Source organism: Sus scrofa, chromosome 9 (genome assembly GCF_000003025.6).
Source record: "Sus scrofa isolate TJ Tabasco breed Duroc chromosome 9, Sscrofa11.1, whole genome shotgun sequence".
Classification (NCBI taxonomy): Eukaryota; Metazoa; Chordata; class Mammalia; order Artiodactyla; family Suidae; genus Sus; species Sus scrofa.
In genome coordinates, this window is record NC_010451.4 from 36724595 (window position 1) to 36737033 (window position 12439).

Consider the following 12439-nt stretch of genomic DNA (forward strand, 5'->3'; position numbering starts at 1 on the left):
TAGATGCATTTAATATCTGTAAATGTAATATAAATTGCTTGTGTTTTTGTGAAGGCAGTGGAACTTGCTGGAAATTATGACGGAGAAAGCAATGATGAGCTCAGAAATGGAAAAATGAAGGCATTTCTCTCTTTAGCACGGTTCTCAGATACTCAGTACCAAAGAATTGAAAACTACATGAAATCATCAGAATTTGAAAACAAGCAGGCTCTTCTGAAAAGAGCCAAAGAGGAAGTGGGCCTTCTTAGGGAACATAAAATTCAAACCAACAGGTAATAAGGGATCTGCAAGTGACAAGATACACAGAAATACAGCAACTCTGTATACACGCAGAGATACAGAACCAGATAGGAATTCATGCTGTGGTTCTAAGCTGATTGTAGTATATTGATAATTAGCTTTTTGTTTTTCTCTTTTAGTTTTTTTCTATCTACATAGTTGAAAAAGAGGTAGGGTGAAATTAAATGGGGAAGAAGTACCTATTTTGATGTAATTTAATCCTTTATTTACACCTGCCTTTGGTCTATATATTTTAGTGCAGGTAGAGAATAAAGCTAATGAAGTACCGTGGGTAGAGTCTGCTTTGTCCTTGGTTGCTTAGGATACTTTTGAAGTGTACAGACTTAAAGACAAAAGTTTAAGATTTTTACCTCTATAATTCTTAGAATTTTGCTTTTTCTCCTGGCATGGACACTTGATTTTTCATTTTTGTTTTATATTTCATATAAAATCTGATGACTCTTGTGTTTTACTTTAATCATCCAATGTAAGATACACAATAAAGGTTCAGCGAGAGCTGGAGCTGGATGAAGGTGCTCTCCGTGCATTAAAAAAGGATCGTAAACGTTTCTTATGTAAAGCAGTTGAAAATTACATCAATTGCTTATTAAGTGGAGAAGGGCATGATATGTGGATATTCCGTCTTTGTTCCCTCTGGCTTGAAAATTCTGGAGTTTCTGAAGTCAATGGCATGATGAAGGCAAGTTTTCTTTTTCAACCCAATATTCTACTCTGTGCTTTAAAAGTTTAGACATAAGCCCCTCAATGTCATGTATTTTGTATAATTTGTATCCTTGACACATGGTTCAGAGCTCTACACAAGGTGTTTGATCAGCTCTTAATGATAAGGATTTATGGGGAGTTCCTGTTGTGGCTCTGTAGTTATGAACCCAATTAGTATCCATGAAGATGTGGGTTTAATCCCTGGGCTTGCTCAGTGGATTAAGGATCTGGCATGCCACAAGGTGAGGTGTAGATCGCAGATGTGGCTTGGATCTTGCGTTGCTGTGGCTGTGGTGTAGGCCAGCAGCTGCAGCTCCGATTGGACCCCTAGCCTGGGAACTTTCTTTTCCTCTGTCTTTGCAATTATCATAGGAAAGTACCCCAAATGGGAGATTGGAAAAGCAATTGAAAATGATGTGATTATTCTTTTCTGTTTTGTTTGTTTGTTTTTACAGTAAATTACTTAAAAAAGATTTTAAGAAAGCATTAAAGTAGCAGCATTTTGTAAATTTTTATTTAAAAATCTTAGATTTTATTGATGACACCTAATATTAAAGATATGTTGACAAGATATATATAGGCAATCAGTTTGAAACTTCAAAAGTAAAATGGTCTTCTGGCTGAGAAAAATGATAAGATTCATCATAGATACAACCAATCTAGTGTACATTAGATCTTATTACTTTTAGCATGTAGGAAAAAATAGTTATTCCGTCTTACTCATGCTGACCTCTCAGGAGTTCAGATCACAATCATCCTCAGATCCTCATTTGTCCCCCTTGGATTCACTGGAATATAAGCAGTGCCAAGTATTGCAGTTCTGAATACACTTTAATTTAGATTCAAATATTATGACTTAGTAATGAATCAATCTAGAATAACCACCAGAAAGACTTTAAAGTAAATGATGAGGAAAAAGGTGTGGTTAGTGAAGTTTTACTAACACCCTCTAGATGACTGCACCAGTAGAGGAGCTTTATCTTAGAGTAATTTATTTACTTAGATGTGATACTATTTGAAATGCATTGCTTTTTAATTTTGTATTTTTTTTTTTTAATGGCAGAGAGATGGAATGAAGATCCCATCATATAAGTTTTTGCCCCTCATGTACCAGTTGGCTGCTAGAATGGGGACCAAGATGATGGGAGGCCTAGGATTTCACGACGTCCTCAATAGTGTAAGTAAATGTGACCTTCTCGGCGCAATTGCTGTCCTTTTTTGTTATTATATGCTACTGCTCCACTTTAGGACGTGGCATCCAGGACGGTTTCGATCAGCCTATTTATTATGTTAAATAAGGGCGAGAATAAAGATTTCCTTGTGTCTCCTCATACTCCACATTAGTTAGTTTCTCCCTTTCTAATTCTTCATGTCCCTTTGTCTCTTGTCTGTCTTACACACACACATACCACTCACTGCAGCATCTAGGACAGTAACACCTATCTTAATGTTCAGCCAAATTTGAAAGTTTATGGATTTTCTTTTTTTGTTTGTTTGTTTCCATATAACTAACAGTTCTTAATTTTATTACAGCTCATCTCTAGAATTTCAGTGGATCACCCTCATCATACTTTGTTTATAATATTGGCCTTAGCAAATGCAAACAAAGATGAATTTTTGACCAAACCAGAGGCAGCAAGAAGTAGTAGAATAACTAAAAATACACCTAAAGAAAGCTCTCAGCTTGATGAGGTATTTAGATTGAACATGTATACCTTTTTGAATTGTGATATTTATTTTTTCCCAAAATATTCCTTTCTTAAGTCTCAGGGATTCTAAAAGTATGTTGTTGACAAACATTGAGTTTGCAAATCCTTTGTTATTAAAATGGCACCTAAAATTGGTTTAAAAATCTTGAGTATTTCTCAAAGCATAGGAGATATCAATAGTATTTTGCCCTTTTTCCTCACATCAGTGAGCTAAGAAAATACTGATTGTACAAGGCATCCAAGGCATTTACTCTTGAGGTTATTATAACTTTGATGTGCTGCATTCATAATAAGGTGACTGTTTTGTTTGTATCTGAGGGATTATAATCTTTCCATTGTCTAGATATGTGTATAAATTGTTTTTCCTTTTTTTATTATAACTCTGAAACGTTTGAGTTATATTTGCTTATGTACTATATTTTGTTTGTTTTTATTAATAGGATCGAACTGAGGCTGCAAACAAAGTAATATGTACTCTCAGAAACAGGAGACGTCAGATGGTCAGAAGTGTTGAAGCACTCTGTGATGCTTACATTATATTAGCAAACTTAGATGCCACTCAGTGGAGGACTCAGAGAAGTATGCGATTTGAAAGAAGGAGCATTGCTTTCTTGCGGTGTTATTCTCTGTAGGGATATATTAATTACAGAGCCTAATGATGTAAATCTGTTCACCTCACACACACTAATTATAGATATGACAGAATTGATGATTACAACTCACAGATGATCCAACTCACAGAAAAACCTTTTTTTTAATCTAATAGCTTCAACGCCCTCCAGTCAGTTTTTCACTTAATATCTTTTATTAGAACTGGTAACAGGTGACTGCATGCTAGGGCTTAAAAATGGAAAGGCCTTACCTTTTTCTCCATCACTCTGCTTCCTGGTCTCTTTAAATAATTATAAGCAGCTGTAGTATTTGGCTGTATATTTCTCTCCCCATATTTTATTTTTAAATTTTATTTATTTTATTTTTATTTTTTGCTTTTTAGGGCTACACCCACAGCATATGGAGGTTCCCAGGCTAGGGGTTAAATCAGAGCCGTAGCTGCTGGCCTACACCACAACCATAGCAACTCCTATACCACAGCTCATGGCGACACCAGATCCTTAACCCACTGAGTGAGGCCAGGGATCGAACCTGCAAACCTCATGGTTCCTAGTCAGATTTGTTTCCCCTGCGCCACGACGGGGACTTCCTCTCCCCATATTTTAGTAATTATAATATTTTTTCTGTTTGGAATCATCTTCACATTTAAATTCTTTTTTTTTTTTTTCTCTTTTTAGGGCCACTCCTGTGGCATATGGAAGTTCCCGGGCTAGGAGTTGAATCAGAGCTGCAGCTGCTGGCCTGTGTCACACCAACGCAAGATCCATGCTGTGTCTGTGACCTACAACCACATCTCATGGCAACACCAGATCGTTAATCCATTGAGTGACTCCAGGGATCAAATCCATATCCTCATGGATACTATGCGGGTTTGTTACCACTGAACCACAACGGACACCCCTCTATCTTCACATTTAAATTCTTATTATTTTAAAGTAAGAATGAGACTTCTCATTGTGTTCCTCTTAGCAAACAAAGAATATTGTCATGTCCTTTAGTGAAATTTAATAGTAATATGACAGGAGTACATAATCTATGTGCTATTCACACTGTTACATAATTATCTTACGTTGCTTAACTTAGCCCCTCAGGTGGAATCTGGTCTAACTAGCAGTGCCAGGACCTGCAAATTCATTTGTAAGCCGTGTTAACCACTGCTATCCTCTGACCCTGAGTGACATTGTGTCCTGAGCCCTAGGTCTTCATTTCTAAATCAGGGCCTGAAACACAGATTAGCCATAGGTTGGGGTTTAGGGTATCTGCTGAGTTCTGCTTTACCTTCAGTGTTGTTCCTCAGTTTGCAGTTGTCACTGAAACCTCTTTATTTTAAATACAGAAGGCATAAGGATTCCAGCAGACCAGCCTATTACTAAACTTAAAAATTTAGAAGATGTTGTTGTCCCTACTATGGAAATTAAGGTAATTAACCATTAACTATTTCGATTTTTAATTAAAGTCAGTTCCTCTTTAGTAGGTTACACCATTTGCAATAGCCTTTTGTAGGGTCAAAATTGCTTAAATATTGGCAGTTTCATTTGTTTCAACCTATACTTTTTTTTCTTTATTAGATTCCCTTTATCCAAGCCTTAAAATACTTAAAAATGTTTAAAGATCTCTCAGTTTTCTTTTGCCTTCCTTTTTTTTGTTTGTTTTTTGTTGTTTTTTTTTTTTTTTATGGCCTCACTTGTGGCATATGGCAATTCCCAGGCCAGGGGTTGAATCAGAGCTGCAGCCACTGGCCTTACACCAAAGCCATAGCAGTACCAGATCCGACCCTTGTCTGCAACCTACACCTTAGCTCATGGCAGTGCTGGATCCTTAACCCACTGAGTGAGGCCAGGGATCAAACCCGTGTCCTCATGGATACTAGTCGGGTTTGTTACCACTGAGCCATGAGGGAACTCCCTCTTTTGCTTTAATTTTTATAGCTTTTATCTTTCTTACGAAGAAGCTATAAACTGTTGTTTTCATTGGACAGAAGAAAGTTCTGTTTGCTTATGCCAAGATTAATTTTAACTGAATAAGAAAGTCCCTAGTTGTTTTATATTGATTTTTAAAATTCTGTATGTGTTAGGATGTATTGAGTGATATATTACAATAGTAAATAACACAACAGGTATCACAATATTAAATTGATTGTAATATACATGATATTTTTAGCTGTGTCCCAGTGATCTTTTATTGCTAGAAGTACCATGTGAGCAGGGATATCTGTAATAATAAAGGCTATAGCTCATAAAATGATCATTTTAATTATGTTGTAAAATGTCTCCTTTGAGTTTGCAAATTAGTGCTTAATCTTTGTAGTTATGTAATTTGAAATGTAGCTGTCTTGTGGATTAACCATATACCAGCTATACCAGCAAAGTTATTTAGCTGAATATTTTCTGAAAATGCCAGAATTAGCAGTTACAACCTAGAGAACTCCTCTCCAGACTTTTCTAAAATTTACTTTATTACATTTTTCTAAAGCTTACTATTTCTCAGATGACTTACCATATATAGGTCTATGGCAAGACCTAAACCCAGGTTTTTCAGTAGTTTTTTAGCAATGTAATTCTAACTTTGTATGACCTACTTTTTTAAAGTGATATTTAGGGAGATAAATTGTGTTATCTGTGTCACTTTTTAAAAGCCTTTCCAATGTCAAATCTTCTTCCTTTCATTTATAAATTTATCACTTCAAGTCTTAATCAACAGCACATTGTCATTCGTTCCTCTGTTTAATACCACAGTTGTCACTTATAATTCATTTTTCTTTAAATTCAAATTGTGTATCTGACCTATTGTCATATTTGTACATTTTATTAGGTGGACCCCACAGGAGAATATGGAAACATGGTGACTATACAGTCATTTAAACCAGAATTTCGTTTAGCAGGAGGTTTAAATTTACCAAAAATAATAGATTGTGTCGGCTCTGATGGCAAGGAAAGGCGACAGCTTGTCAAGGTGAAACTTTTTTTTGTGGTGTGGTTCCTAGTTGGTTAATGAAAGAAGTCATAGAAAACTATAATTGATATTTTCTTCTTGCTTTGGGCTTTTATTTTTATTCTGAATAATTACAGGTGAGGAAAACAAATGTATTATTTTCTAGAAGCAGAATGCTTTTTCTCATTTTTTTGTGTCTCTGCAAGACTAGACTTATTATAATAGTTGGTTGAAAGAATCTTTTTTTGTTTTTTGCCTCACCCATGGCATATGGAAGTTCCTGGGGTCAGGGATCAAGTCCAAGCCACAGCTACAACCTACACCACAGCTGTGGCAACACCAGATCCTTAACCTGCTGTGCCACAGTGGGAACCCCATAAAGAATACTTTTAGCATGTACAGGCATGATGAGGTTAACAATCAGCCTGCTTGTTATGGGAAAAAACCATGTTTTGGTGGTTGCTTCTTTTCTTGAATAGTTGGAGTGAAGGACCAAGTCTGGCCCTGTGCTGAGTGCTTTGCCCGTCCCTCCCTCCCTCTGCTCTCCGGCTCTTTGGGTTTCGCTGCAAAGTAGTACAGACAAAGGTGCTGCTCTGCCTGATGTTTGCAGTGGGCCCTCAGGTGGAGGAGTTCCAGTGGGTTTAATTACAAAAGCAGCTGGCAGGGGGACCTTCTTTCTTCTAAATCGGTCTGCCTACCCAGTGGTATAGCTTATTCTAAATGAAAGAATCATCTTAGGTCTTAATTCATTGAGAGACTATTATGAGGAGCATGGATGCTCAGATTGATTTCTCAGTGCCTTTTAGCTGTCCTCAGATGACTGTATCATCTGACAATGAAGAAATGAACTGTGCTTAGTTATTCATATTGTGATTATTCTGAAGGGCCGTGATGACCTGAGACAAGATGCAGTCATGCAGCAGGTTTTCCAGATGTGTAATACGTTACTGCAGAGAAACACTGAAACCAGGAAGAGGAAACTGACTATCTGCACATATAAGGTAACTAGTTTGTACTTCTGCTGCTTCATTAAGAACATATAAAAGATGCCATTATTCAGCCAAGGGTCAGCAAATGTTTTCTGTGAAGGACCAGATAGTAAATATTTTAGATTTTTGTGAGCCGCATAAGGTCTCTCTTGCATATTCTTTATTTTTTTCTTTATATCCCTTTAAACCATCCTTAGCTCACAGGCTATACAAAAATAGTCTGGGACTGGGTTTGGTCCAAAGACCGTATATTGCCAACCTCTGATTTAGACAATATTTTCTTTTTAAAAAGTACACATTAATGTTCAATGCAGCAATTTTTTGTTTCAAGAAATCTTATTTCTTGTAATTAGCTGAAAAGTATTTTCCCCTTATGTTTGACCATTTGGCCTATTTCTGGTATAGAAGTACTCTTAAGAAGGAAAGTGGTAGTAAAAAGACAATACTGATTTAGTGAAGAATATAGTACATAATATAGGGTTTTAAAACTTTTTAGGATGTTAAAAACCCAATATAGTGTCCACGAGGATGTGGGCTCAATTCCTGGCCTCACTCAGTGGGTTAAGGATCCAGCACTGTAGCAGGCTTTGGCATAGGTCACAGCTGTGGCTCAAATCTGTCATTGCTGTGGCCGTGGTGTAGGCTGGCAGCTGCAGCTCTAATTCGGCCCCTAGCCTAGGAACTTCCAGATGGCCCAGGTACAGCTGTTAAAAGATAAAAATAAAAAAAATTTTTTTTTGTTTTAATACATTTTCTTTCTTCAAAAATCCAATAATAGAAAAACATATAAAAAGGGAAACCTTCTCTCACCCTTTTTCCTATCAACCTCATGGCCCCTCCTCACCCTTATAAGTACCATTTTCATTTGTTTCCAGTGTTATACAAATGGAATATATGAATATATTTCCTTCTTACCCTCCTTTCTTAGAGAAAGGGCTACATATACACTTTGATATATAAATATAAAAGTTTATTCTTTATGTATATATCTGTTTAACTCAACAGTATGTTATAAAATTGTTCTCTTTTTTTAACAGCTGCTTTGTGTGTTAGTACATGGTTATCATACAAGTCTTTATTGTATAAAATGGGCATTTGGGTTGCTTGTAGTCCTTTGCAGTAGCAAACAATGCTAGGCTGCAGTGAATGACTTTGAACATGTAGTATTTCATACATGCGCAGGTGAGTCTTTGGGTAGACTTCCTAAAGCTGGATTGATGAGTAAATGTGTCTGTAATTTCGTAGATATTGTCAGATTACCTGTGAATAGAGGAATGTCCCAATTTGCATTTCCCCCAGCATTTTGCCTGAGAAGACAATTCTCAAGTCACATTATTCTATTAATCAATCATCTTTGGCCCTTAATTGAGTGCTCATCTAGCATGTTTATCTTTTTTAAAGTAATAGTAAACCTTCATTTTGAAGGGCCTGTTTTCCATAGGTATTTTCTTTTTGGTTTTATTCCTGTATCTCATATTTTCCCTTTATTCTTCTCTTAGTGTTGTAACAAGGTTTATTTATTTATTCATTGTTTCTATTTCTATGAAGATAGAGACAGATTAAGAAAATGTGTGGATAATTCACTGCATAGCAGAGAAGCAGTCTTATAGAGACACTTAGGATAGTCCCATTATCTGTTTCTTAAACCTTCAAAATAGGATATACCAACCAGTGTTTATTTTCTCTAGCAAGTTAACCCTACTTAGCCTCCAGATATGCCAACCAGCAACCAAGACTAATTTAAAAATATAATTTAAAAAAAAATCCCTTTCACAAGAATATATATAACTGCCTAGGATTAATGTTAATAAGAAATATGTAAAGCTGTATGAAAAAATTACAAAAATATAGCAAGAAAGAATAAAGGAAAACTAGGATAAGGAGAGGTGGTATGTCTTAAATGGAAGACACTAAAAAATGTCAGCCCTTTTCACATTAATGCATAAACATTGAAATTCTAATAAAAACATTTATAACATGGAATATTTAAAAGTTTATCTTGAAAAATATGTTGTGAGAATGACTAGTCTCTGTTATAAGCAGTAGGTGAAAGTGGGCTCTGATCATTTGACCGCAAATGGTAAATAAGGCTCTGATAATGAAGATTATATGGTTCATGCTATAAAAATATATTAATAAGACAAAGTAGGTAGCCTTGAAACACATATTTATATATGCATTTATAAGAAATCAGTTTTGACTTTTAATAAGTTCCTCAGTGAGCCTAAAAAATGCTAAATCTGAATACAGATCATATACAGTATGATTAATACTTGCTTTTTAGTATTTTTAAGTTGCTCCCAATGAACATTTTTTTTTAAATTATAAAAGTATTTGTTAAACTAGGAGTTCCCTTGTAGCTCAGTGGGTTAAGGAGCTGGTGTTGTCACTGCTGTGGTTCTGGTTACAGCTGTGGTGCAGATTCAGTCCCTGGCCTGGAAACTTATGCATGCCACAGGTGTAGCCAAAAAAAAATGTGTTAAATTAAAAAGTTAGGAAAGCAGGGAAAAAGAAATAAGATCTACCCTCCAAAATTCTGATTGAGTCAGGCTATTATAATTGAAAACAACTTTTTTTTTTTTTTTTTTTTGGGTCTTTATAGGGTCATACCCATGGCATATGAATGTTCTCAGGCTAGGGTTAAAAGTTGGAGCTGTAGCTGTTGGCCTACGCCACAGCCACAACAACTCCAGATCTGAGGCGCATCTGCTTACGTGTCACCACAGCTCACGGCAACCCCAGATCCTTAACTCACTGAGTGAGGCGAGGGATTGAACCTGGTCCTTGTGGTTGCTAGTCATATTCATTTCTGCTGAGCCATGATGGGAACTCCAAAAACAACTTTTTTGAACTTCTAAACTGTCTACAGAATCAGAAATGTAAAACTCACTTGTGGATTGAATAGGGTTAAGGGATAGGAAAGCATCAAGAAAAGCACACTTTTTTCTTAGCCTTCAAATTTGTAAGCACTTTGTCCCATGAAACTTAATAGGATATTAACTAATATAATTGATGCTTTCTATTAGCAGTTTAAAAAAATGAGTTCTCATTGAATGCTAAGAGCAAAAATTAAAGATCTGTGAAGCCTCTTCTGCAGAGGAGTTTCTTTGATGTGGTTCAGATCAGAGCTACTCAAATTTAGCATCATAATCACTGGGAGGGTTTATTAAAACACTGGTTGGTGAGCCCCATTCTCAGGATTCTAATTCTAGGGTGGAGCCTGAGAATATGCATTTCTAGCCAGATACCAAGTGATGCAGGTGCAGCTGTGGTTCAGAAATCACACTTTAAGGCCCATCAATCTAGTTTACTTTGATCTAGCTTAATTGTAGGATCAGGTTGATGAGGTATTAACTGTCTCCTATGTGGCAGATACTTTAATGATTGCTGAGAAGTTTTTAGAGGACAGATATTGAAGAACATGAATGAAGGGAAATTTTGATGCTCTAAGTGCCAGTCTTTTTTTTTTCTTTCTTTCTTTTTATGGTCACACCTGAGGCATATGAAGGATCCCACGCTAGGAACTGAATCGGAGCTGCAGCTGCCAGCCTACACCATAGCCACAGCCACACAGTTTCTGAGCTGCGTCTGTGACCTATGCCACAGCTTGTGACAATGCTGGATCCTTAACCCACTGAGTGAGGTCAGGGATTGAACCTACATACTCACAGAGACAGCATTGTATCCTTAACCCACTGAGCCACAACAGGAACTCCCCTTATGATTTTTTAACACAATTTTTATGAAGAATCATTTTACCAATTAAATAATAGTTATTTAATATTATTCATCTGATTATTTAAAAAATGAACTCTAGGAGTTTCTGTCATGGCTCAATTGTTAACAAACCCAACTAGTATCAGTGAGGATGCTGGTTTGAAATCTGGCCTCGCTCAGTGGGTTAAGGATCTGGTGTTGGTGTGGCTGTGGTGTAGGCCGGCAGCTTCAGCTCCTATTTGACCCCTAGCCTGGGAATTTCCAGGTGCCATGGGTGTGGCCCTAAAAAGCCAAAAAAAGAAAAAATTCTAAATGTGAGAGTTTAGGTTTGACTTTATTGTTTAGAATTATAGTACCGGGTCAATAGATCTATGTTATTTTGCAATTACTCCCAGAGTGTGAGAGTTATGTCTTCACTATGGTGCTAGTTGTTTTTGATTTCAGTTAAAGTTCCTGGAAGTACCTTACTGTATGTACAGAAGCAGTTTGCCTGGTTTAGGTCTTCTGTGGAGTCATTCCCAATCTGGCATTCAGGACTCCTATGATCATTGTGTCAACAAGAAGGGTCCCTGAATGCCTGGAATTAGCCCTTCGTACCCAAATCTCAGGTGTCAATAAGCAACCTCAAAAGCAGAGACTTGTATATGGAGGCAAAGTGGGTTATCCTTCACCAGAGAGAATCACCTGGAGGTGAAGGCAGACAGTTCTTACTCTATATGCTGGTACTGAGACATAGCCCCCGACAAACGCAGTTTGTGTGACTGGACTAATTTATCTACCAAAACTACATTTCTAGACAGTATACTGAACAACTAGCCTAAAGTCTTGAATGTGAGAGGATTCATTTTTTAAAATCAACATGTCTTATGAACAATATTTAAATGCTGAAGGAAGTGTTGTCCTTCCCTCTTCATCATGCCTTATGCCAATAAATAATTTTTCATCTTTGTGATATATATATTTTTCTTGTTTTTTTGTTTTTTGTTTTTTGCTTTTTTTTTTTGTCTTTTTGTCTTTTCTAGGGCCGCTCCTCTAGCATATGGAGGTTCCAAGGCTAGGGGTCGAATTGGAGCTGTAGCCGCCAGTTTATGCCACAGCCACAGCAATGCCAGATCCAAGCCGTGTCTGCAACCTACACCACAGCTCACGGCAACACCGGATCCTTAACCCACTGAACAAGGCCAGGGATCGAACCCGCAACCTCATGGTTCCTAGTCGGATTTGTTAACCACTGCGCCATGATGGGAACTCCCTGTGATATATATTTTGAGCATCCTTCTCACTCAGGATTCTGAGAAGCCATAATGCCCTAAGTCATTCATTATACCTAAAGTATTAACATCATTTCTGTGTATCTCAGATGGTACTGGCTGTGTGCCTTGAGGTAATAGAGGATTTGTGACATCCAGACAAAGTACTCAGATACCCAGATGAAATAGGCTGTTCCAGGAAATCTTATTACCTGAGAAAACACTGCCA

At 36.9% G+C, this 12439-nt stretch overlaps 1 protein-coding gene across 15 annotated transcripts in view; it reads left to right on the plus strand.

Moving 5' to 3' along the window:
- The window catches only part of ATM (ATM serine/threonine kinase), a 138900-nt gene that overhangs the window by 103939 nt on the left and 22522 nt on the right, over nucleotides 1-12439 (plus strand). For all 15 annotated transcript variants that reach the window (XM_021101936.1, XM_021101931.1, NM_001123080.1 and 12 more), the window contains 8 exon segments: nucleotides 55-272; nucleotides 772-979; nucleotides 2066-2179; nucleotides 2536-2694; nucleotides 3152-3290; nucleotides 4660-4742; nucleotides 6135-6275; nucleotides 7139-7255. In XM_021101936.1, the coding sequence (XP_020957595.1) occupies nucleotides 55-272; nucleotides 772-979; nucleotides 2066-2179; nucleotides 2536-2694; nucleotides 3152-3290; nucleotides 4660-4742; nucleotides 6135-6275; nucleotides 7139-7255 (1179 nt within the window).